This window comes from Oncorhynchus tshawytscha, linkage group LG06, assembly GCF_018296145.1.
Source record: "Oncorhynchus tshawytscha isolate Ot180627B linkage group LG06, Otsh_v2.0, whole genome shotgun sequence".
Classification (NCBI taxonomy): Eukaryota; Metazoa; Chordata; class Actinopteri; order Salmoniformes; family Salmonidae; genus Oncorhynchus; species Oncorhynchus tshawytscha.
Genome location: NC_056434.1, coordinates 66,566,761 through 66,594,003, shown reverse-complemented (window position 1 = coordinate 66,594,003; position 27,243 = coordinate 66,566,761). Strand labels below are relative to the sequence as shown.

Here is a 27,243-nt window from a genome sequence, read left to right as displayed (position 1 = left end):
CAGTAGTTATATAGGATGAGCCTTGACTAGAATACAGTATATACATATAAAGTGGGTAAAACAGTATGCAAACATTATTAAATTGACCAGTGTTCAATGACTCTATGTACGTAGGGCAGCAGTCTCTAAGTTGCAGGGTAGAGTACCGGGTGGGAGCCGGCTAGTAACAGTGATTAAAGTTCAGGGCAGGGTACTGGGCGGAGGCATGTCTGTCGGCGCCATCTTGCTTCTATCCATCCACCCCCCTGCTATGATGAGAGTTCACATGGCTTCTTGGCCAGGGTTCAGGTGGCACTTTATCATACAGATGGTAAGATGAATAAGCAGGCCTGGGTGCCAAGACAAAGGGACATTGAGTGCTGGATGCCTGCGAGAGAGAGAGAGAAACAGAGAAAAGTGATAGCGCTACAAAGTGTGACCAATTTTGATGTGCGACCAGGAGTTTTATTTTGGGAGCCTAGCGACTAGGAAAAAAATCTCCAGGATAATTATTGTTGTACTGATAAGGCTCCGCTGTACAGTTGATTCCGAGGTCCTGAGAAAAAAGCACAACCAGGTCAAAAGATCTGGGCCCGGTTTCCCAAAAACATCTTGTTCATCATTAGAACTTTCGTTGAAGCATCGTTAAATATCCGAGCTGTTTCCCAACACCATCAACACCGTTGTTACTAAGGTTGCACAAAACGCTCGTTATTTACTAACAGCCTTAGACCACTCTAAGTGCCTCGACAGATACGTTTTCCCCCTACCTCGTCACTTTATACACAGGAGATCTATGTGACCGCTGTTGACTTCACAATGAAGTTGACTACAAATACAAAGTTGCACAATGTCTTTGCAATTGTTACAAACAAACGAGGGATAAACATGAAAACCGAGCTGATTGCACTAAAAGATAAATAGCCTACAGTATAGGCTACATAGGCCTATATAATTTTATAATATTGAAACCAATTTCATGTTGGTTCGAGTTCTATTTTGCTATTTGTAGGCTATTGTAATTTTTGCCTACATATATTTCACAATATGTAACAACAACAACAAATCTCGATTTAGTGAATTATCATAGAATAAGCTTCCTCAATATTTGCAGCCATACGTGATGTCATCTTTCTAGGAGCTGATCCATTGTCAATATTGTGGAAGCACCTCCTTTGTTTCGATCCACATATCCATCAGGGACGCAAAAAGACAATACAGACTCAAACTTGAATTGATGTTTGACAACTCAGATTCACGTCACATGCGGCAAGGACTAGAGACTATCACAGACTACAAAGGCAAAATCCAACTGTGTGGTGCCATCCAAAGCCTTCCTCTCAGACGAGCTTAACACATTCTATGCTCGCTCCGAGGCAGACAATACTGAGCCATTCAGGCAGACTCTCGCTGCTCCGGAAGACCAGGTGCTTTCGCTCTCCGAGGCTGACGTGAAGAAAACTCTCAAAAGAGTGAATACTCGCCAAGCCGCCGACCCAGATGGCATCCCTGGCCACGTCCTCAGAGTGTGTGCTGACCAGCTGGCGGGTGTCTTCTCTGACAACTTCAACCTGTCCCTGTCCCAGGCTGTAGTCCCCACCTGCTTAAAGGAAACCACCATCGTCTCTGTGCCCAAGAAAGACGAGGTGACATGCCCAAATGGCTATCGCCCCGTTGCGCTCACCTCAATTATCGTGAAGTGTTTTAAGAGGCTGTTCATGGCCAACATCAAGGCCAGCATGCCAGGCACACTGGACTCACTCCAATTTGCCTACCGTTCAAACAGATCCACGGAAGATGCCATTTCCGTAGCTATTCACAAGGCTCAGAGACCTGGGCCTGGACATCACCCTCTGCAACTGGATCCTGGACTTCCTGACGAGCCGACCACAGGCTGTGAGGATTGGCAACAACACCTCCTCCAGACTGACTCTTAACACAGGGTCCCCCCAGGGATGTGTCCCCAGTCCTCTGTACTCCCTGTTCACCCACGACTGCGTGGCTTTTTACATTTTTTATTTCACCTTTATTCACTTTTAAGCTAGTTGAGAACAAGTTCTCATTTGCAACTGCGACCTGGCCAAGATAAAGCTTAGCAGTTCAACACATACAACAACACAGTTACACATGGAATGAACAAAACACACAGTCAATAATACAGTAGAAAAAAAGAAAAGGTCTATATACAGTGAGTGCAAATAAGGTCAAATAAGGGAGTTAAGGCAATAAATAGGCCATGGTGGCGAAGTAATTACAATATGGCAATTAAACACTGGAATGGTAGATGTGCAAAAGATGGATGTGCAAGTAGAGATGCTGTGGTGCAAAAGGAGCAAAATAAATAAATACAGTATGGGAATGAGATAGATAGATGGGCTGTATACAGATGGGCTATGAACAGGTGCAGTGATCTGTGAGCTGCTCTGACAGATGGTTCTTAAAGCTAGTGAGGGAGATGGGAATCTCCAGCTTCAGTGATTTTTGCAGTTCGTTCCAGTCAGTGGCAGCAGAGAACTGGAAGGAAAGGCGACCAATGGAGGAATTGGCTTTGGGGGTGACCAGTGAGATATACCTGCTGGAGCGTGTGCTACGAGTGGGTGCTGCTATGGTGACCAGCGAGCTGAGATAGGGCGGGGCTTTACCTAGCAGAGACTTGTAGATAACCTGTAGCCAGTGGGATTGGCGACGAGGGCCAGCCAACGAGAGCGTACAGGTCGCAGTGGTGGGTAGTATCTGGGGCTTTGGTGACAAAACGGATGGCACTGTGATAGACTACATCCAGTTTGCTGAGTAGAGTGTTGGAGGCTATTTTATAGATGACATCGCTGAAGTCAAGGATCGGTAGGATGGTCAGTTTTACGAGGGTATGTTTAGCAGCATGAGTGAAGGAAGCTTTGTTGCGAAATAGGAAGCCGATTCTAGATTACATTTTTGATTGGAGATGCTTAATGTGAGTCTGGAAGGAGAGTTTACAGTTTAGCCAGACACCTAGGTATTTGTAGTTATCCACATATTCTAAGTCAGAGCCGTCCAGAGTAGTGATGCTGGATGGGCGGGCAGGTGCGGGCAATGATCGGTTGAATAGCATGCATTTAGTTTTATTTGCGATAGAGATAGGTCTGTAGCAGTTTGGGTCTAGAGTGTCTCCCCCTTTGAAGAGGGGGATGACTGCGGCAGCTTTCCAATCTTTGGGAATCTCAGACGATACAAAAGAGAGGTTGAACAGGCTAGTAATAGGTAGTTGCAACAATTTCGGCAGATAATTTAAGAAAGAGAGGGTCCAGATTGTCTAGCCCGGCTGATTTGTAGGGTTCCAGATTTTGCAGCTCTTTCAGAACATCGGCTATCTGGATATGGGTGAGGGAGAAATGGTGGGAGCTTGGGCGGGTTGCTGTGGAGGGTGCCGGGCAGTTGACCAGGTTAGGGGTAGCCAGGTGGAAAGCATGGCCAGCCTTAGAGAAATGCTTAGAGAAATGAGGAGGATTTGTCCTCATGAGGATTTGTCGGTTGTAACAGTGTTTCCTAGCCTCAGAGCAGTGGGTAGCTGGGATGAGGTGCTCTTATTCTCCATGGACTTTACAGTGTCCCAGACCTTTTTTGAGTTTGTACTGCAGGATGCAAATTTCTGTTTAAAAAAGCCAGCCTTAGCTTTCCTAACTGCCTGTGTATATTGGTTCCTAACTTCCCTGAAAAGTTGCATATCACGGGGCTATTCGATGCAAATGCAGAATGCCACAGGATGTTTTTGTGCTGGTCAAGGGCAGACAGGTCTGGAGTGAACCAAGGGCTATATATATTCCTGGTTCTACATTTTTTGAATGGGGCATGCCTATTTAAGATGGTGAGGAAGACACTTTTAAAGAATAACCAGGCATCCTCTACTGTCGGGATGAGGTCAATGTTGTTCCAGGATACCCCGGCCAGGTCGATTAGAAAGGCCTGCTCGCAGAAGTGTTTTAGGGAGCGTTTGACTGTGATAAGGGGTGGTCGTTTGCTCGCAAACCCATTACGGATGCAGGCAATGAGGCAGTGATCGCTGAGATCTTGGTTGAAAACAGCAGAGGTGTATTTGGAGGGTGAGTTAGTTTGGATGATATCTATGAGGGTGCCCGTGTTTTCGGATTTGGGGTTATATCTGGTAGGTTCATGGTAGGTTGATAAATTGTGTGAGATTGAGGGCATCAAGCTTAGATTATAGGATGGTCGGGGTGTTAAGCATGTCTCAGTTTAGGTCACCTAGCAGCACAAGCTCAGAAGATAGATGGGGGGCAATCAAATCACATATGGTGTCGAGGGCACAGCAGGGGGCAGAGGGTGGTCTATAGCAAGCGGCAACGGTGAGAGGCTTGTTTCTGGAAAGGTTAATTTTTAGAAGTAGAAGCTCAAATTGTTTGGGTACAGACCTGGATAGTAAGACAGAACTCTGCAGGTTATCTTTGCAGTAAATTGCAACACCGCCCCCTTTGGCAGTTCTATCTTGTCGGAAAATGTTATAGTTAGGAATGGAAATGTCAAGGTTTCTGGTGGTCTTCCTAAGCCAGGATTCAGACACGGCTAGGACATCTGGATTGGTGTGCTAAAGTGTGCTAAAGCAGTGAATTAAAAAAACTTAGAGAGGAGGCTTCTAGTGTTAACATGCATGAAACCAAGGCTTTTACGGTTGCAGAAGTCAACAAATGAGAGAGCCTGGGGGATGGGAGTGGAGGTAGACACTGCAGGGCCTGGATTAACCTCTACATCACCAGAGGAACAGAGGAGGAGTAGGATAAGGGTACGGCTAAAGGCTAACAGAACTGGACGCCTAGTACGTTCAGAACAGAGAGTAAAAGGAGCAGATTTCTGGGCACGGTAGAATTTTTTCAAGGCATAATGTACAGACAAAGGTATAGTAGGATTGTGAATACAGTGGGGGTAAACCTGTGCATATAGTGATTATGAAAGAGATATTGCTATCTAGAAATAGCATTTAAACCAGGTGATGTCAATGCGTGTGTGGGTGGTGGAACTAAATTGTTAGCCGAGGCGTGTTGAGCAGTGCTAGAGGCTCTACAGTGAAATAAAACAATAGTTACAAACCAGAACAGCAATCGACACGGCATGGTGACGTTAGGGAAAGGCATGCGTAGCCGGGTGATCATACAAGTCCAGTGCGTGGCTTCAAGCAGCACGGGGCTAGCAGGCTAACAGAAAGGCCTTAGAGGGATGACTTGACAGAGGGAAGTCTGTTGTGCCCACCTCGTGCACTTACATCAGCGGACGGATCAGCTGGGCTCCGTGTGGTAAACCAGGCCAATTGGCAAAATATGTAGAGTGGCCGAAGAAATATGTCCGAAGGGCCTCTTAAGTCAGTAGTCCAATGTGCTTAAGATCGCTAGCAGGCCGCAGATTAGCGGCTGTGCGTTCAGGGGTCGTTAGCTGCTCTAATTCCAGGTGGAAAAAATATATATATAAAAAATATCATAATAAATGTAAAAATAAATAAATAATAATAATATGTTCAGAGCTTGCGGTAGGAATCCGGAGATATCGAGAAGAATAAGTCCGACTAGCTCTGGTTTGAGTCACGCTGTAATGACTGAGTCTGAGAGTCTGAGTGAGCTTTCACAAAGAGTGAGCTTTGCACAGCACCGACTCCATCATCAAGTTTGCTGACCAGACCATGGCATGATAACCAACAACGATGAGTCAGCCTATCAGGAGGAGGTAAGTGAACTGGCATTGTGGTATCATGACAACAACCTCTCCCTCAACTTCAGCAAAACAAAGGAGTTGATTGTTGACTTCAGGAAGCAGAGGAGGGAACATGCCCCAATCCACATCAACAGGACTGCAGTAGAGAGAGTCACAAGTTTGAAGTTCCTCAGCATCCACATCACGAGGACTTGTTTTATCACTTGTTAGCAAACGTTCTCTCTGGGTGGTGTTTTGAGGAACGCATGTTACATCTTTGGCTGTTGTAGCTAGCTAACAACCTGGCAGAATAGGAAGCCTACATTCAATGTAATACACGAGTTGAATCAAAACATGTTTTAAACCCTAGTTCATGAATTAATGCTTGGAGTCATCACAGATCGTGTGACATAAAACACTAACTTTCTCTCCTTGCATTTATTTGTCATTATGAACAAATAAGAATTTAATTAAAACATTGAACTTAAGCCCTGTACTAATTATGGGTCTTGGTTATCGCTTAAAATACACTGTATGTGTAACTATGCCTACTTAACTTTCACTGTGAAAGAGCTCTCCTGGGCACACATATCCAAAATAATGTAGGTCTATGCAGTTGCAAAATCGAATGCTTCTAACCAAAAGAGTCAACTATAGGCCTACTTTCATTAACGTGTACTTGTTGGATGGATTGCATGCGGCATTGGTGTCTAGCTGTAGGCGTCTTGTCTAGTGATATTGTCAGCCATCAGCTGATCCAGGAAAGAAAACAAACATTGTTAGAAAAGAATAAAGGTAAATAAATGATCTGCTACTTCTGGTCACGGATGGCAGGGAGAACACCAGCACCCACGAGCACCTAAAAAACAAAGCAATGAGTGACCTAAAGAGCTGACTGACAACAGCAAACAATGATACATCAATCTATAGATGTAATGAATTGGAATAAAGGATATTTTTTTATCACGATGCATGGCAAACAAATAGCAAAAATGAGGAAGTACAAATGAAAATCATTGTGTAAAGGAGCTCAGCTAAAGCTGAAATTCAGCACTACTGAGTGGACAGCGCCACCACATACTGTAGAAATAGATGGTTTAAACCATGACGGAGAGGTGGGGGTGTTCGTTTCATTGGAAGCTTTTACTGTCATATTTACCACTGCTTTTTAAACAAACACTACAATGGTTAAATTTCATTATTTAGAGCTTCTCATTTAGAGGCTCTAACGTCTCAATTCAGCTCCTCCTTAATTCGCATCTTGATTTTAGCTTTTATAATAAGCTAGTGTCTTTACACTGTTACCTATTCGTTTTTTTGCAACCAATACATTTTTTTATATTTTGAACCCTGGTGAGTGATAGAGTGAGAGAGACAAAGAGTGAGTGAGTGAGACAGAAAGGCTGAAAGCCGGAGATGGAGCTCTGTGCCCAGTCTCAACCTCTCTCTCTGGCTGGCTGCAGCCCAGTTCATCTCCACTGATCTGGCCAGAGTGATTGCTGCCATACCCTCCGCTCATCCCTGCCCTGCTTTCCATCTCTCTCATCTCCTCTCTTCTAGCTACATAGCAATGTCTCCTAGTTTCCTTCTCTCAAACTCCTTTTCAGTCTCTTTCGATTTTTCTTCTCTCTCACTGTCAGTCACTTGAAACTATTGAGTGTTATCTTACTGCTTCCCACTGCTCTCCTCTCGCACTTTTCTTTTTCTCAGAAATATTGATGGAGGTTGGAAGGGAGAGAGGGAGAGGGGTGTTGGTACTGCCCAATGTGTCACCATGTCTAGTGTGTTTGACCATCCACTCCACATACCCACACCCTCTCCCTCGTCACAAAAAAACAACCGTCTTCATCTGCCCTGTTTTCTTTGGGAGTGGAAATGTTATTGAATAGGAGGTCTGCGTGGGACTGATTTCATCCTCCCGCTCCCGCAGCTTTTCATACCGTACCTGCTCACTCCTGCGGGCGTTTGGTAGAAGGTGGATGTTTCCGGTTTTCAGGGATACGGTATATTCGACCTAACTTCCGTTTACCCTGAAAAACGAATATTGGGACTCCGCTCATGCGCCTTTCAACGCCCACTACGTTAGGTTAGTCCAACTCCCTCCCGCTCCCACAAGAACTAGTCCCGAACCCGACCGCAGTCCTGCAAATGTTATTTTAGGCATAGGTCAGGCATATCGCTTGGCAGCCATGGTCCCAGCAATTTTGCGCACTGTAGGCAATATCAAAAATAACCCATGAAATAGGTTAAATTACCAGAGATTCTCACTTGGCCCATTAGGCTATATTAGGCTATTGGTATAAATTGGGAGATATCAGCCAATAGGCTAGACATAGTTTGAAAGAGAGCCAGAGTTGGAACGTAGAAGCACGGGGGTTATCGCACTTGCACTTTCTCTTGAGCTACGTTTTGCATAATATAGCATATATAGCATATATATGCCATACTTTAATAGGAGCGGGACGATTAGCAGGCAGAGACAAATATGGGTGATCAGTATTTATTTCCAGAAAATGTAGTAGGCCTAAACTATAGCTGTATTATATTTAGGAAGTTCATTTCCTTGGAAAGATAACCCCCACGGTTCTCTGCCCATGAATATAGCCTGCTTTGTTTAATAGAGGCCACAAGCAAACCTGATCTCACACACCCAACTGGGAGAGGAGAGGTATGGCTACTGAGCTTAAAGCAGCAAGAATGATGAGAGCGGACACTTGCACTTTGCATAGCCTACAGGCTACCTTTTTAAGAGCGGGGTGATTTCCATGCAAAGACAAAAAAAAATGGGTTATCAATATTTATTGAAAAGGAAAAATCGCAACGTTGCACTTTTTCGTTTTGAATTATGATTACATTTTTTGGTTGCACCTCAACTTTTCATTATCAATAGTTATTTCCTGAAACTGTAGTAAACTGTAGCCTAAACATATTTTAAAGCAAATTTCCTTGCTAAGATAGGCAAACTGCACCATGCTTCTCCACCCATGCATTTCATTTAGACCACCCATATAGCCTAAAGCTGCACTTGATCTCGCACACCCAAACTAGGAGAGAAGAGGTGCTATTGAACTTGAAGCAGCGAATGACGAGAGAGAGCGAGGGTGTAAATAGTGGGCCAAAGAGGTGCTTTTAATTGGCTAATGCATACCCTACAAAACAGACAGAGGACTGTTTCCAAGTAGCCTAATCTGGGATACCAAAAAATATTGTCTGTTTGATCGCCCGCTCCCGCACGCAGCATGAAAAATGCAGACCACGCTGCAATGATGTCGGGTCCCACGGTAGTCCCCTATACTGAATCCCTCCTTTTCCCACGTTCGCAGGATGCCACTACCCCCTGCCGTCTGCCAGAGCTCTGCTAACGTGCAGACATGCAGCCAGGATGGGTGTGTGTTTGTATGTGCACACTGCACACTTACATTGTTTGTCCTGGCATCACCCCACACTGCACAGCATGCTTCTAATCTCTTCAACGTCTCTCCCCCTTCCCCACCTGAGCCATAGCAAGTCATCTCGAACCTAAATCACAAGTGCGTGTGAATGACTGAGAGAATCAGGAGTCAGCCTTAAGATTTCAAGAGTCATTAATTGTCGCTAGATGTTGTCTGTCTGCAAACAGATGTAGGCCTATGTTATGCTACCTTATGTAATACTCATTAAGACCCAAGTGCTCTCTCTCTCTCTCACTGTGAGGCAGAGCATTTTTTGGCTGAGATTAGTTGGTTTATTCTGCTTTAGTGCCACATTCTCAGGAACAGTAAACCAGATACAAGAATTATGGCAAGGTTATTTCAAGATGAATTTAGCCTGTCTCTCTCCCCCCTCCCATGTTAGAACGATCTTCCAGGCCAGGTAATTTTAAATAGGTCTGGAGCTGATTACATAAACACAGTAATGCCGCATTAAGACAATTAGGAGGCCAGATTAAATGCCCAAACAGCCCAGATTTACCAGCAATGCGAGCCGGGGACAGATGTTTTATCATTTGGCAGGTCAGAGGCCAGGGTTTTAATAGTGGCAAACGTTATTCAGGTTAGGCTGCTGGAATACAGTCAAGTCAGCAGTGACCTCTTTCCTCATTGTTTGACCAATATTTAATTGGTATCCCTCATCAAGTCCCCTCGAACTGTTCATTCAATTGATTGCCTTTTTGACTAATATTCTCAGCAGTCAAAGCCAGAATCTCCCAGAGCCTTGGCTCTTGGTTTAATGGTGGTGTGATTCTCACCAGCAGGCGTCCTGTTTTCATGTGTCACTGTAAGCTCCTAGAAGGTCCTCTTGGCAGAAGTAGATTGTGATAAAATCACCAGTAGCTGAAGATGTTACTGTCAGACTGGGGTGTGAGTTTGTTCCAAGGTGAAACTCCTTACTGTTTTCATTAATGATGGAATGTCAATACCAGTGTGGCCAAACTGAATTCCTCACCTGTCTCTAATGAAAGTGAAACAACATCACGGCATGCCATTTCCAGATTGGAAGACTTTCCTGAAGGCACAGACCTTTCTTGGTGATCAGGCTACAGATGTGTCAGTACAGTCCTTAATTCAGTTGATATCGTCAATGGCAGAGCAGCAGTGGGCCTGCATCTAAGCCCCAGAGGGATGTCTTCGGGAGCGAGCCTCAGAGGGATGTCTTCGGGAGCGAGCCCCAGAGGGATGTCTTCGGGAGCGAGCCCCAGAGGGATGTCTTCGGGAGCGAGCCCCAGAGGGATGTCTTCGGGAGCGAGCCCCAGAGGGATGTCTTCGGGAGCGAGCCTCAGAGGGATGTCTTCGGGAGCGAGCCCCAGAGGGATGTCTTCGGGAGCGAGCTCCAGAGGGATGTCTTCGGGAGCGAGCCCCAGAGGGATGTCTTCGGGAGCGAGCCCCAGAGGGATGTCTTCGGGAGCGAGCCCCAGAGGGATGTCTTCGGGAGCGAGCCCCATGCGGCCTCCACAAGTCTACTTTGCATCCCCCTGTTGGCGTAGTCCCGGTGGAGGCCCTGGCACGGCGCCCCTTCCAGGCTGGCAATGTGGTGGTGTGGTGCTGGAGGGGTGTCAACGGGAGGCATTAGTGGTGATTTCTAGGGGTGCAGGCGGAGGAGGGGCTACACTCAGCTACAGACTGTAATCATGTTGCATAACCACTTCCAGACAAGCCCCCCCCCCAGGGAGGGACTTCCAGTAAGGGTGTTGTAGACTGTCTCCTGCCTCTATTGATGATTTATTATGAGATGATATGGAATGTGAGGGGGGTGGGGGAGGGGGGAGATTACTATGCTGTGTTGTGTGTGTCTGTCTTTATGCCCGTTAAGCTCGAATTGCACCAAAGAGTCTTGTCAGGCTTCATTTGCTTAATCCTGTTCGAGTTCGAGGCAGTATAACGCTATTTAATCTTTAAACAGCGTTTTACTATTGTTTATACTTCTCAAGCACCCGAATGGTATTTCTCTGGGACATACAGCTTTATTTCATTTGATGGGGACATTTATTTTAAGAAGCCTTTTCTCACTTTATCGGTGCGATGTATGGCAGACAGGATGGGTGAACTGTATAATGGCCCATTAATGTCGTCAGGGGATAGTCTGTCTCGCTGGCGCTCAGCTCAGCCTTTTCGCCTCACTGAGTTCAATTGAATTAGTCAAAATTGGTGGGTTTCAGTCACACTGTGTCTGCCCAGGCAGTGTCACACTGCCACATGGATCCAGCATAATTCTGGGTGGTTTGCATTAGTATGGATCTTTCTTATGAAGGACCATGATTCATTTGAATGCAGATAGATGGGTATTGATTTCTTTTTTTCCCATTTTGATTCTGCTAACCTTTCTTATGTAGGTCCTACTCAAAAGAACGTAGGCTAATCTTACCTGACAATCATATGGCGAGAGAGAAGCCAGCACGTTACCATGTGTGTGATGGCACCCAGGCCTGTTTCAGTGGTCTGCGTAGCTGCCTGGTGAGGAAATCACTGTGAGCAGAGCTGGCCTGGACGTGATGAGACACGTACTGATCGATGTGGGCATGTCAACATGCCTCCTGGTCAGAGAGGCCAGTCCATCAGCACCCAGCCCTCTAATCAGATGTGGCAGCCAGTAGCCTGGCAATGGGCGCCATCTTCCCTGAGTCAAACAGATTCTCTCTCGTGTCCCTGAATGCTGACTGAAGGCTGTGCTGCTATGTGAAGAGGTGTATTTAGGGTGTCGTTATCCTGACTCCCCTTTCATCGATGACTTCATTCAGCGATGATGCGTCTTTTAGAGAACATCCCTTCTGAGACCGATTTCATATGTCCTAGGACTTCTAAGTGAATGAAAAGAGATGGATGAATTCAAACACCTGTTGGAGCACATCATCAGCTGTCATCTAGGCCTATACTTTTGTTGCCTAGGAGACTTAGCCCACTTTGGTTTTCTGGCTTTGTGGCACAAACCGGCCAAAGCGCTCGCATAGCGCAAGCTTCGGTTGAAACCAGAGCCACTGTGATCGTCAAGCATTTCAATCACACTGCCGAAGTGTTCTCATCTGAAATAAGTGTCTCGCACTGAAGATGCTGCCCCCGTTTTTCTGCTTCAGTTGTTGCATACCGAAAAGAACGCCTCTGGATTGCCAGGGATATGCTTGCAGTGTAGTTTCCCAACGTAGTGTCCCAATTACCTACCGCTTAGAAATCATCCAGCACTTGTGGTCACTTCTTTGACAATGATGGCTTTTGCAGTACATTTCCTCTGAGCTGTCTGTAATGTGAAGGCAGCAGGGAGGGAATCCCATCTCTCCGTGAATATCTGGGACTAGCAGCATGTTTTCTAACTCCCTGTGGCTGTCCCTGGCCATGTGGTGTTGGTTACCACTGCAAATGCACAGTGGCTACGGGCCGTGCTGAGGGAGCCTCCTACAGCCCAGGAGACATCTGTGTCTGTGGTGGAGCTAATATGAGCTTCATGTCGTAGCGTAGCGGCTAGGTGAGTCAGGTCTGCCTCCCTCCCAGGCCCAGACAGATCCCTGACCAACGGGACAGACTAATCCTAGGCATGGTCTGATCAGGCTAATCTGCCCACATGACCTGCCTCTTAACTGAACTCCCTCCCCCATCCCCGCAGACCACAACAAAACGGTAGTTAGCTGTATAGGAGACGCCCATGCTACACCCCCCTTAACCTCACCCTTGGTAGGGAACACCTAGTCGGGATGAAAACACAACACTCCACCTATAGGAAATGCCCAAGCACCCCCAGCTGTGCTACCCACCGCCTTCACCCAGCATTGGTGTTAACAAGCCACGTCATTACAGGAAACGGCTAAGCCCCCCCCTTTGAACCCTCTCCTCCCTGCGCCGGTGATTAGGCTCCTTCACAACCGTCCACCTATAGGAAACGCCCATATAATTCCCCAGCCCAGCCAGCCAGTCCCAGGGTGGGAGTGTGTGTCTGTTTGACCCTCAGCTCAGGGATTGTCTTACTCCCACCACAAACGCTGAAAGTGTTGTTTTTGTCTGGCAGAGGAACTATTTTGGACTCTGTCAGCACCATTCACTGGGCTTGTGGGATAGAGAGGACAGGAGGGGTGTGTGGGCTGTTGATCCTCCTCCTTGAAGTAAACAAGTAATTACGCAGACATGCATAAGTGCAGAGCAGAGACACAGAAACATGCCCTAGTCTTGCTCAGTGTCGCCTCAGGTTCACCAAGAGTCTATCCTCTTGAATAAGCGACGGTGATTAATTGCTCACATTTTGTTTTTTTTACACTGTTTTTTTATAAAGTGTGTGGAAGGAGGACATTTCTTCCCACATTTGAACAGTGGTGGTTTATGAATGACTCATTACTGAATGACTCATTCAGGAGTATTGATGTTTCCCGTTTCGTGTCTGCAAACACAAAACTCAAAACTTTGTGTCCTTCATAGTCAGACTGTGTACACTGTACACCAGAGGTTGGTTGATCCTGCCAGTCGGTGCCTCAGGTCCGGGTTGTGAAGAGCAAACACAATCAGACAGGCATGTGACCGGGTGACATCACAAGTACAGGTCAGCTTGTGATTCAACACTGGGTAAACACACCCGGAGGAGAGAAGAAGAGAGGAGTGGAGGACCGGAAAAGGAAGAGGAGAGAAGGCTCGGTTCGTCACAGCCACACACGATAGGGATGTACTGACTCTCACGCTCCTCCTCTGTACCGCCACCTGATTACCTCTTTCATTGTTCTCTCCCACCGTCTTAATACCTCTCCCTTTCATCTCACCCCTCGTCCCTTCCCTGCGACTCTGCCCTGAAGTCGGACCATTTAAAGCACATTGTGATGATGATGGATATGGAAGGACTGAGAAAGAGCCTACTTAAAAACCGCCAAGAGCTCCGATTTTTAGCGACCAAACCTAATAAATGTTTCATAGTATCATAAATGTTACCATAAGCATATACAGTGTATTCAGACCCCTTGACTTTTTCCACATTTTGTTCCGTAACAGCCTTATTCTAAAATTAATTACATCTTTTTTTCCTTCATCAATCTACACACAATACCTCATAATGACAAAGCAAAACCATTTTTTAAAACTTTTTTTTCTCCACATTTTTATAAATACAAAACTGAAATATTAAATTTACATAGGTTTTCAGACCCTTTACTCAGTACTTTGTTGAAGGACATTTGGAAGCGATTATAGCCTTCTTCTTGGGTATGGCACTACAAGCTTGGCACACCTGTATTTGGGGAGTTTCTCTCATTCTTCTCTGCAGATCCTCTCAAGCTCTGTCAGGTCAGATGGGGAGCATCGCTGCACTGCTATTTTCAGGTCTCTCCAGAGATGTTAAATCGGGTTCAAGTCCAGGATCATGCAGAGATTTGTCCCGAAGCCACTCCTGCAATGTCTTGGCTGTTCGCTTAGGGTCATTGTCCTATTGGAAGGTGAACCTTCTCCCCAGTCTGAGGTCCTGAGCGTGCAGGTTTTCATCAAGGATGTTTCTGTACTTTGCTACGTTCATCTTTTCCTCAGTCCTGGCTAGTCTCAAAGTCCCTGTGGCTGAAAAACATCCCCACATCATGATGCTGCCACCACCATTCTTCACTGTAGGGATGGTGCCAGGCTTCCTCCAGACATGATGCTTGGCATTCAGGCCAAAGAGTTCAATCTTGGTTTCACCAGACCAGAGAATCTTGTTTCTCATGGTCTGAGAGTTCTTTAGGTGCCTTTTGGCAAACTCCAAGTGGGCTGTCATGTGCCTTTTACTGAAGAGTGGCTTCCGTAAAGGCCTAATTGGTGGAGTGCTGCAGAGATGGTTGTCCTTATGGAAGTTTCTCCCATCTCCCCAGAGCAAATCCGGAGCTCTGTCAGAGTGACCATTGGGTTCTTGTTCACCTCCACAATGACCAAGGCCCTTGGTTTTTGCTCTGACATGCACTGTCACCTGTGGGACCACACAGGTGTGCCTCATAGCAAAGGGTCTGAATACTTATGTAAATAAAGTATTTATTTCATTATAATTTTTATTTTTATTGCAAAAATTCAAAAAACGTCTTTTCAATTTGTCAATACGGGGTATTGTATGTAGATTTATGAGGAAAAACATTTTTTAATACATTTTAGAATAAGGCTATAACGTAACAAAATGTGGAATACTTTCCAAATGCACTGTATACACTGACTGAACAAAACATTAAGGACACCTTCCTAATATTGAGTTGCACCCGCCCTCTTTGCTCTCAGAACAGCCTCAATCGTCGGGGCATGGAGTCTACAATTGTTGGCTGGGCGGACAGCTCTAGGAAGAGTCTTGGTGGTTCCAAACTTCTTTCATTTAAGAATGATGGAGGCCACTGTGTTCATGGGGCCTTCAATGTTGCAGAAATGTTTTGGTACCCTTCCCCATATCTGTGCCTCAACACAATCCTGATCAGTCAGGAAGTCAAGGTATTGGAGTGGCCATCACAAAGCCCTGACCTCAATCCTATAGAAAATGTGTGGGCAGAACTGAAAAAAACATTAAGCATGTGCGAGCAAGGAGGCCTACAAACCTGTAGGAGGCCATCACAAACCTCAGAAAAAGAATTGTACATCCAGCTCTGTCAGGAGGAATGGGTACAAACAAAGTACACAAGTTCACCCAACTTATTGTCTCCTAGGGAATGCTTTGTGCGAAAAGTGCAAATCAATCCCAAAGAACAGCAAAGTTTGACTGGAGGAAACTACAAAAGTTAAAGTTAAAACAGTTTAAAACCACCATAAAAAAGTCAGACTACAAAATGCTACAAAGATCAAATGCTAATTGAGTGTATGTTTGGAAACTGCTGACCCACTGGGAATGTGTTGTGGGTGTGCTTTGTTATGAAAGAAATAAAATTGCTGAAATAAAACATATTGGAGTGGCTATCACAAAGCCCTGACCTCAATCTTTTATTTTTGACCTAAGTTAAACAGTTTAAAGGCAATGCTACCAAATGCTAATTGAGTGTATGTAAACTGCTTATTCTAACATTTCATATTCTTAAAATAATGTGGGGATCCTAACTGACCTAAAACATGGAATTTTTACTTGGATTAATGGTCAGGAATTGTGAAAAACTGTGTTTAAATGTATTTGGCTAAGGTGTATGTAACCTTCCGACTTCAACTGTATATATGAATCCCCTTTATCATAACATTTTATGTGCATGTTCAGATTATGGGCATTTTCATACAGTCTGCTGAAGTGTTTTTTATTGAATGGCTGCATAAGATCCCCTAATGTAAAGCCACCTTACGTTTCTTTCCATGGGCCTTCCGGGTGGCGCAGTGCTAGCTGTGCCACCAGAGATTCTGGGTTGTCCAGCGTCGTCCAGGTTAGGGAGGGTTTAGCCGGCAGGGATATCCTTGTCTTATCGCGCTCTAGCGACTCCTGTGGCGGGCCGGGCACAGTGCACGTTGACAAGGTCGCCAGGTGTACTGTGTTTCCTCCGACACATTGGTGCGGCTGGCTTCCGGGTTGGATGTGCATTGTGTCAAGAAGCAGTGCGGCTAGGTTGGGTTGTGTTTTGGAGGACACATGTCTCTTCCTTCCATTTATTTATTTATTTATTTATTTATTTGACCTTTATTTAACCAGGTAGGCAAGTTGAGAACAAGTTCTCATTTACAATTGCGACCTGGCCAAGATAAAGCAAAGCAGTTCGACAGATACAACGACACAGAGTTACACATGGAGTAAAACAAACATACAGTCAATAATACAGTATAAACAAGTCTAAATACAATGTGAGCAAATGAGGTGAGAAGGGAGGTAAAGGCAAAAAAGGCCATGGTGGCAAAGTAAATACAATATAGCAAGTAAAACACTACCATATTACTAAGGGCAATGAGATTTATAATATTCACCTGTATGATAGTGACAACAAGGGTTTTATAAATCCACTGTGGAATTACCACTCTCTCTACGTTGTCCTCGTCATCCTCATTATCACCTTCACAGACCTGTGTCCGCCCACCGTGTAGACTTTGCACAGCTTTATTTAGCCTGTCTGTGGATTTCTGATTAGAGTGCCTCAGACCTGCACCGCTCCTGGCAGAGTGACGTCACACTACCACGTCTCCGCAAGGCATTATCTGCACAGTGTGTGCTAGAAGGAAGGAGGGAATGCAGTCCCAGGCACTTGTGCAGAGACCCAGTGGAGAGTGGGCTTCGACTGAGCTGTATCCTTTTCACCCGTCTTAACGCTCCGCAAATGGGATGACTGTCAGCAAATCTATTCCCCTTCCACCATGGTGATAGTGGAGACATCTGCATACTGCGTGTGGAAATTGAGTAAAGACAGAGGTAGGGCAGGGAGAGCACTGGAGGAGACATGGCACTTTGAGTGGGAGAGAGGATCTTGTAAATATATCTCCCTCTATTGTGACTTTAGTGTGGGAGTGTGATAAAACCAGTGAGGGGAGGTGGTATGGGGAGGAGCCCGCTCATAAACTTCTATGTTCTTGTCCCCCTGCAGATCTGCTGAAGTGTGAACTTTCACCTCTCTCTCCTTTGGCCTGTTCTGTAAAGAGCTTCTGTTGTTGAGAAGCTAAGACTCTGCTGTACTTGGCTGTGCAGGAGACACCAGTGAAGGTCGACACACCTGCAGCAGCAACAACAACTACCATCAACGAGTCCCCTAGTGTCAGACGTCTGTGAGATTCCACAAACGAGTCCAAGAAAGAGGGAGAGTCCAGGAGGGAAACTAAGAGGGAGTGAGAAAGCTAGAGGATGAGAAGATTCCTCTCGCTCTATCTCTCTGAAGACTGAATTAGACAGGACACACCCTGTCCGATATTGCACTAGGAACATTAGAGTCTCTGGACTCCATCAGTCAAATCAAACCATTGGAAAAACTAACAACAGTTGTATTGATTTTTTTGTCTTTCTAGCCCTTTTTGGACACCCACTGATTTTCACTCTCCGTTTTTTTTCTGCCACTGCAAAGATGGCCCTGTGTGTTTTGTCATGGGGGCGGACTGTTAAGTGTTGATCCCGGGAAATAGGTGACTCACAGCCAGGAACATGTCTTGGAAGAGGAACTACTTTGCGTCCGGAAGTGGCGGACTGCAGGGGATCTTTACCCCACGCACCATGACATCCATCGCCCCCAGTAAAGGACTCAGCAACGAGCCGGGCCAAAACAGCTGCTTCCTCAACAGCGCACTGCAGGTAGGGATACATACAAACACACTACTGCTTGCACGCACACACAGCAAAATTTAGGTCAGAATTTTAACATCCAGAATATTAACACCCACAGTAAAATTATATGTGACCCACCAAAATAATGTTAAAAATACAACTTTTCATAGTGTTCACAAACTAACACTCCTAGAGTGGTGGTCCTTAACACCCACAGGTGTTGCAAATCCAGACTTAAATTAACACTTTATTAGAGCTGTTGCTGAACTCATGTAGTGTTACAGTATATCTTTTTTTTGTTTTTTTTTGGGGGGTTGTTTTAGTGTTGCAGGTTGTATAAAGCCTTATTTGCATATATCCCAGCATGCCTTTCAATTGAATGTGAGAGATACCCACCCATGAATGTATTTGTTAGTGACAGACATAGTTATTGCATTCAATAACTTTCGGTCCTGAAACCGTCACTGAGTGAGTGACTGAACAAGTGAATGCGTTTGACTTTAAAGTCAACCCTTGTGCATTATACATTTCATAAGGCCTAGTTGTCCTTAACATTGTGGTCTGAATATCAAATTTTGTCTCATGGGCTATATCAGACCAGCAATAAACTGGTTTGTGAAGTGATTATTCATTCCTTACGGTATCCTGCCAGAGGGAGGACATCCAACAATTTCAATATTTTATCACCCACAACCTGCATTCAGAATGACTGCTATGGTGAAAGACATAATAAACAACACTACCTAAACCATCTAAACTGGAAGAACCATCTCAGTAACGGTGCAATAAGCCAAACCCCTTACAGATTGGATTAGTTTAGAAAAATGTAAGTTATTCAACTTGGTATAGTATAAAATCAATTAATCAGTCAATGTGCATGTAGAAACATAGATATTTATACAAACTATTCGAAATATCTACCTGCAGTAAAGCATTCCGGAAAAAATGACAGAGGCCCCTCCCACGTCTTTTTCACTCTGATAGAGTTAACGGAAATGAACTCAACAGTCAAGTAACAACAACACCACAGTGTTGATTACACTGTGATTCAAATAACACTTAATTTATTCACTGCATTTGGGGTCAATTTCAATCCCACTGATGTTAACCCCCCCGGAATCAACACTAGGACTGACCCCATTTAGCGAACTGGTTGATTGTTTGGTAGATAGGCTGTTGGTCGACAGAGATTTCTTTAGTCGAGCAGAAGCAAAAAAATAATAATATCGTGATGTGCAAGACACCTGCCTTGTCTGAGTGGACTAATCCATTGTGGAGGCCGTGGGGATGGCACAGTCCATAACTCTAAGACGTGCTACTGAAATTGTATATGATTAAGGACAATGGTGAAAAACTAATACAAATTAAATTATTTTATAACAAATGCGCTTTCTCCTGCATTCGATAGTGGTCGCTGTCTGCGGTTCTGAGACATCAGTGCGCTGTTGAATTGGCACCTTTTCCTAGACCATGTTGCTATGTGGATAATAGCAAAGTTAACCAGCATATTGGTGTTGAGAACAATGTGGCGGTAGCAGCAGCGGAGTTAGGAGACAAGAAAACAGCCCTTGCCTTAGTTGTCTAAGAAAAGTGAGGAGAGAGGAAACCAACTTAATTAGGTCTATAATCAATAGCCTAACTGTTAAATATGCCTGGCTTTATTTATCATCCATATACAGTAGCAATCAAAAGTTTGGACACACCTACTCATTCAAGGGTTTTTCTTTATTTGTACTATTTTCTACATTGTAGAATAACAGTGAAGACATTAAAACTATGAACTAACACAAAATAGTAAAAAAGAAAGAAAAACCTTTGAATGAGTAGGTGTTCTAAACTTTTGACCGGCGCTGTTTATTTACAGAAACAAGACAGATCCTGCTTATGTTGCCTGTTTGAGTGTTGTCAGATAAACAGGTAAACATGTCAGGTAAACAACGTCACAAATGTGGCTATTTAAAGGCTTTGCACTTGTTTTTGTTGGAACAGCCCCTCTGGTTTTACTTAGAACTTCTTTAGTGTTGTTTACACTATTCCAAATTTTCCCAAAAATAATATTAATAATACAAATAATAACCCTCATTTTTCTTGATCTCCTTCTTATTGTTATTATTACTACTACTATTATTATGATAATCATTATACAAATAAGTAATGTCATTATCATTACTAGGCTTAGTATAGCTGCCTGGTATAACCACCATCGAGCTGCAGGCCTAAGAGCGCATTCTGTTTAGTCTTAATACGGTAACTTACTTCGGCCTATATTTCAATACTTATGTAGCCTAATGTATCAATCAATCATTCATTTGTTCATGTCATCACAAAGCATACGAGTCATTCATTATTTCAAATGCAGTCAAGCATTTTAGCTTCAAAATAAAATAACAAAGCGATCCTTCAGTAATAGGCGTAAACAATAATTAAACTGTTCAAGTTCGGCAGTTGCATTCACGAATGCAACATCACGTCAACAGTCCCTGCTGCCTAAATTGTTTAGTGCATTTTTTTAAAAGTATAGTTTGTGTGCACTTCCGGTAAATCCCTATACCTTGGTATGGTACAGAAACAGTATGACGGTATGAAAATCTGAATACCACCTAACTCTAGCACAGAATAAGGCACAATTGCCAGAAAATAAGTTTGTCAAAGTGTCTCTTGCGTAGAGATTTTGAGATCCTCTGTCCAAATTTCATCATTAAAACTCTCCTGTTGGGTTTTTCTAGGATTATGCACATGCGCAAAGGGATTCATGTACAATCCTAGCAGTCAAACGAGTTACATCGACATCCTTTAATGGAAAAAGATTTTAATAAGAGTTAAATAAGGCGAATTATCATTGCTGTTGCGACATGTGCACATTTCTTTATTATGTCACATTAGCTCACAATAATTATTATTTTGAAAACAGAATTTTGCTTCTTACGTCGCTTCAAGTTACGTCGACATTCCTTCTTAGTTTGCTCTATAACGTTATGGGAAAAGAGTTAGACTTCTGTGAGATTTCAGGGGAGGAGCAGTGATTACAGACAGTAATAGACAAGTCCTGTGTGGCACCCTTAGGAAAATATAGTGAAACACAACTCTCTGAAATACGTGTTAGTATCCTCACTTGACATGACAGAGAGAGGACGATACATTTAATGTAGCATGATCCAACACACCCAGAATGTTCTCAGAACTTCATGCTCCAAGTGTAGCTTTAAATATTTCAGTGTGGTGATGTTCTTCACTCGGAGCCTGCTTCCCATACCCACATTTTCAGATTAGTCCAATTTCTAAGCTGCCTGTGATATGAAACTTTATGCTAGATCTCATGATAATCAGCCTTTGTTCCTGACTAATCCCTCTGCTGATGCAATCCTGTAATTACAGATTCTCATGTAGTCCCATACAATGTCAATCCATTGATAAATATAAAACAACAATAACAGCAATTCATTTGTTCTACTGTAAAACAGTCCATTCTTTAGTCGTCTTAAAATTCAACCACTGCAAGTCACCACACCAACAAGTCACCAAGACATCATTGAAGGACTCATGTTAAGTAAATGATTGGTGAAGTAGACTTGAGTCTTATGAAATGCCTGGATAACCAGTCTCTTATTAGTGTACTCATTCATAGACACTTTACTTGACGTAGTGGGTGGGAGACTCTTGTCCACTCTCTCATCCAGAAGGACTCAGCCTGAACAAGTGGCTTAAGAAAGTGGTTCTACCATTGCCTTCTATAGGACTTGCTGCCCAGGCACTGCCAGCTTGACTGGGAGGACCCACTCACACCGTACTTCGGGGGAAATGGGAAAGGCGTTTCCAAAGTTTAATATGGTGCCTGCCAGGCAGTCAGTCGCCTGTGACTTAAGCCAAGCTTCTAGTCCCCATAAACAATTGTCAGACAGATGCTGCCATGCACCATAATTACCCAGCCAAACAACCTGTCATTAGTTTTCACTCTATTTTTGGATTACCATATAATCAGCCATATAGAAATACAGGGACTTAACTGACTGATAATACCGCCAAAGCTACAAATTAGTGTCAGTTATGAGTAAGGAGACAGAGGGGGGGAGCTGATAATGTATTGTCTGCTGCTGGGAGCCATAACAATATGCTGAAGCAGCGTATCGGCAGGCCGGGGGCGAAAACAGTCATTTTTTGTCTTAAATTAAATGCTGTGCGTTAACTAGGCTTCATTAAGTTCTCTGATATTGTCTCTTATTTTGCCCACACACGATTTAACAGGCATAACTTTGTTGAAAAGGTCATAATTTGGGAACATTTGAATATGGGCATTTAAGCAAATAAGTTCTATGCTGAGTTGGAAGTACACTCTTAGAAAAAAGGATATTTGGCCATCCCCATAGGAGAACCCTTTTTGGTTTCAGGTAGAACTCTTTTGGGTTCCATGTAGAACCCTCTGTGGAAAGGGTTCTACAGTATGTGGAACCCAAAAGTGTTCTACCTGGAACCAAAGGGTTCTTCAAAGGATTCTCCTATGGGGACAGCTGAATAACCATTTTAGGTTCTAGATTGCACTTTTTTTTTCAAAGATTGTACTGTATGTCAGTCGGTTTGCAATCCACTGTGCATTTAAATGTGTAATCTGGACATATACATATTGCTATATGTTATTAGAATGGTTTCATTTCAGTATATTTCTGAGTTTAAGTTTGGTTAAGCCTATTGTACAGTATTGTTTTGTAATGTTAATTTGCTACAGCTCAAAACACTTCGATTGATGTCCAGTACCCACCATGTTAACAGAAACCACCTCTGGTAGCTGCAGTACTCTGGGCTTAATTGAAAAGCCCTAAATCACTGTCCCTGGGTGAAAGGGTTTATTGAAACCAGAGGTACATACCTGCCATTCTGTCTTTGCTTAGAGGATAGGATCTGAGGTACCTACCTTTGAGAGATGACTTAAGCACTTACAAGTTCCTCCCTATGTGGATGAGCATCAGTCTGTAATGGAACAGAATCTTACATGTACTTTCGTTGGCAGTGTGAATACCTGCCTGACGCCCGAACAGATATCTTTAGCTTTACCCCTCTCTAACATCACCACTACAGTTTTATCTAATCATGTTGTTTTGAGTTTCTGAAGCATGCAGGGACGCACGAAAGGCCATTGTGTTTGAGTTCACATTCTTCATCAAATGTTTGAAAGTAAAACCTTCATACCGAGGCACATAATAAGAACCAGTTGAGTTACAGGAAATGGGAGAGGGGAAGACATGAGAGGAGGACAAATGTAGCGTCTAGACACCCCCTGTGTTTGTAAACACCTATCTGCGTGTAACTCTCACCCATGGGTCATGGGTCATGGCTCAGTTTAAGATTAAGGACCTTCTGGCCTTAACTAATTAGCTTCCTATCATGTGAAAGGAATCCAAAAGAAATGTCAAGACTGATATGTAACATTTAAACACAATGAAAACGTGTATAATGTATCTTTAGATTGATTGCAACATTCTAGTGTCTCATTTCCTAACACCCTGCATTGAGCACCTATGCCTATTTAATTGACAGCCTATTATGTACAGTAGGGGTGGCAGTTTGCAATGATTTATTCAAACATTTGAATATGTTACTGTGGTCTTACAGAAGAACAATCTTTCAGCTAAAGGATTTGCCACTCAGTTTTCAATTACCTTGCTCTCATCCAGACTGATCACATATGGGGCTGTCTTAGCATATCTGGTTTTAAAAGATGAAGCAATTGAGTAGCTCCTATTAAAACCGTGTTGGGAAAAAAAGGGGCATGGGAGCATGTAAGTCATACTGCGTTGAAAGGTTCATTGAAAGTCCTATAAATCCCAGGGGGAAATCATGTCACTCTTTCATAAGATGTCCGATTTAGCACTGAAGGACCCAGTTCCATTCAAAATAGGACATTCTTTTTGCCAAAGGACAGCTCCACAATACTCTCTGATATTCCATATTCCAAAAGAAGCGGCCCATGGCATCCCTCTGTCAAGTAAATGTTTTCCAGAATGAAAACTTCACCAGATGGAAATCTGTCCAATCTAGTGGTCCTGTGTGTTGGGTATTTGGGCATCTGTCTTTCATGTGTTCTAGGGCTTGAGATGGATGGAAGGTAAAAACAACTATGACATAACCCATTTCCTGTCACGACTCACGACTGGAGCAAGAAAACAAAGCAAAGCATGCCTACTTCCTGGTGGCAGCTTAGTACTTCCTGTGTCCTAATCATCCCTGGAGACTTGAGTTAACAGCTTGAGTTGAGCATTTGTCTGCTGTTCAGAATAGCCTTGTGGTGTTTGTTTTGGTTATAGTAATTACTTGCACAATTTATCTCTGTCTGATTTGGTCATGTTTCTAGCCTCACATTTTTCCTACAGTTGCTTTGAGCTCCACACCTTCTTTTTAACGATAGATACTGTCCATAGTTCTGATTAAGTGCAGTGTTGGGAAAACATGAGAAATATATCACCTGACATACCATCTCAGGAAACAGATGTCCTGCGGTTCAACAGAGCCCTTCCTCTCTCCCTCCTCCCTCTTTCCTTCCATCAGTTCCTCTCTCCTTCCTGCCTTCTCTTTTTCACATGCACTTCATGATAATGCAGAAACAAATAGTCAACGACGGCTCTTTTTTTTTCTGCTGGGCTATCACTTTCCTCCAGAGCTGTCCAGTCGGGATGACTTTGTCATGCTCTCCTGCCTCTCTCATTTCCATATCATGTACAGAAAGGGGCCCGCGAGATGCCTTGAGGCCAATAGGAGAGCAGCATCTGTGCCGTGTGCCTTCCTAACAACCCTCTCCTCCACGCTCCACAGTCCAACAAGGACACGCAAACCTGGGAACAAATATGTTGAGCTTCACTTGCCTGACTTGAGCGGCGTGGCGTGCAAGTGTTGTATAATTGTGACCAAAGTGATCAAGAGGATGTATGCATGGAATACCTCAGGGCCTCACAGGGCCAGTAGAAATGGCACGTTTGTGAATTGTAGTAGTTGGGTCTGTGCTCAGATGAGGAGTAGAGTTGTCGTGTTGTTCTGACATCTGATTAGTATCAGGGAAAGGGCTGGAACATCGCAGTAACAAGCAGCTATGTCCCATGTTAGCATACAGACAGACACCTGTCTTCCTTTGGCCCTCCTATCAGTGGCGGTCAGTGCCATTTAAGATGAGGACAATGATTTTTATATGAGCATGTCCTTATTTCTATTACAGCGTATCGGATGACTGTCATTCATATTCCAATCACAAAGCTCAATGTAATATCGATAGGTTTAGGCTACTACATTAGAGGTGGACCGATTAATCTGAATGGCCGATTAATTAGGGCCGATTTCAAGTTTTCAAACCAATCGAAAATCGGTAATTTTGGATGCCGATTTTGCTGATTAATTATTATTATTATTTTTTACACCTTTATTTAACTAGGCAAGTCAGTTAAGAACACATTCTTATTTTCAATGACGGCCGAGGAACGGTGGGTTAACTGCCTTGTTCAGGGGCAGAACTACAGATTTTTATCTTGTCAGCTCAGGGATTCAATCTTGCAACCTTACGGTTAACTAGTCCAACGCTCTAACCACCTGCCTCACAAGGAGCCCGCCTGTTACGCGAATGCAGTAAGAAGCCAAGGCAAGTTGCTAGCTAGCATTAAACTTATCTTATTGTATTTCTTATCGTATTTCTTATCGTATTTCACTGAAAGAGTAAATGTTTTGTTTTCGAGATGATAGTTTCCGGATTCGACCATATTAATGACCAAAGGCTCGTATTTCTGTGTGTTATTATGGGGGCATGTGGGCACCAGCAGGCTCGTAAGCATTCATTCAAACAGCACTTTCGTTGCGTTTTGCCAGCAGCTCTGCTGTTTATGAATTCAATCCTATCAACTCCCGAGATTAGGCTGGTGTAACCGATGTGAAATGGCTAGCTAGTTAGTGGTGTGCGCGCTAATAGCGTTTCAAACGTCACTCGCTCTGAGACTTGGAGTAGTTGTTCCCCTTGCTTTGCATGGGTAACGCTGCTTCGAGGGTGGTTGTTGTCGATGTGTTCCTGGTTCGAGCCCAGGTAGGAGCGAAAAGAGGGACGGTAGCTATACTGTTACACTGGCAATACTAAAGTGCCTATAAGAACATCCAATAGTCAAAGGTATATGCAATACAATTGGTATAGAGAGAAATAGTCCTATAATTTCTATAATAACTACAACCTAAAACTTCTTACCTGGGAATATTGAAGACTCATGTTAAAAGGAACCTCCAGCTTTCATATGTTCTCATGTTCTGAGCAAAAAACTTAAATGTTTCTTACATGGCACATATTGCTCTTTTACTTCCTTTTCCAACACTTTGTTTTTGCATTATTTAAACCAAATTGAACATGTTTCATTATTTATTTGAGGAAACATTTATTTTATTGATGTATTATATTAAGTTAAAATAAGTGTTCATTCAGTATTGTTGTAATTGTCATTATTACAAATACATTTTAAATCGGTATCGGTATCGGTGTTGAAAAATCATAATCGGTCGACCTCTATACTACATAATACTAACATTTTCCTTATACCCATTATGAGGTTGCTACAACCTAGCCTATGAATTAAAGTTTACAACATAGGTGCACAGGTCGAGATCGTTTTTTATTATCAAGTTGACAGACAGTGACACATTCAATGCTGCCTTGCACACTCTTGCCCTGCATCTAAATTATTTAGGGTGTAATCATTAGTCCAACAGTTGCAAACAAATTCAGGTATGTTTATCCCCATTTTGTTCCGTTTGTTTCGGTTTCAGAAATGTTTTTCAACAGAATCGGCTGAATGAATACACAGCTGATCACACGCAAACACAGTACACTTTCATAGCAACCACATACAAACAGCATTTGTTTGTAGTAATTCCTTCTTGCATCTACGTGCTCTCCTATCTCACCTTTTCGCTTCGCTTGTGGACTTCAGTGCACAACACATCAGCTGTCTGTGACCAGGCGAAATAACCTTTCCAAGACAAACC

At 43.6% G+C, this 27,243-nt stretch overlaps 1 protein-coding gene across 6 annotated transcripts in view; it reads left to right on the top strand.

Moving 5' to 3' along the window:
- Positions 1–27,243, top strand: part of usp54a (ubiquitin specific peptidase 54a) — a 107,533-nt gene that overhangs the window by 38,308 nt on the left and 41,982 nt on the right. For all 6 annotated transcript variants that reach the window (XM_042323527.1, XM_042323524.1, XM_042323526.1 and 3 more), the window contains one exon: positions 17,579–18,273. In XM_042323527.1, coding sequence (XP_042179461.1) covers positions 18,127–18,273 — 147 coding nt within the window. In that variant the 5' untranslated portion in view covers positions 17,579–18,126. The remainder of the gene's footprint in view (positions 1–17,578; positions 18,274–27,243) is intronic.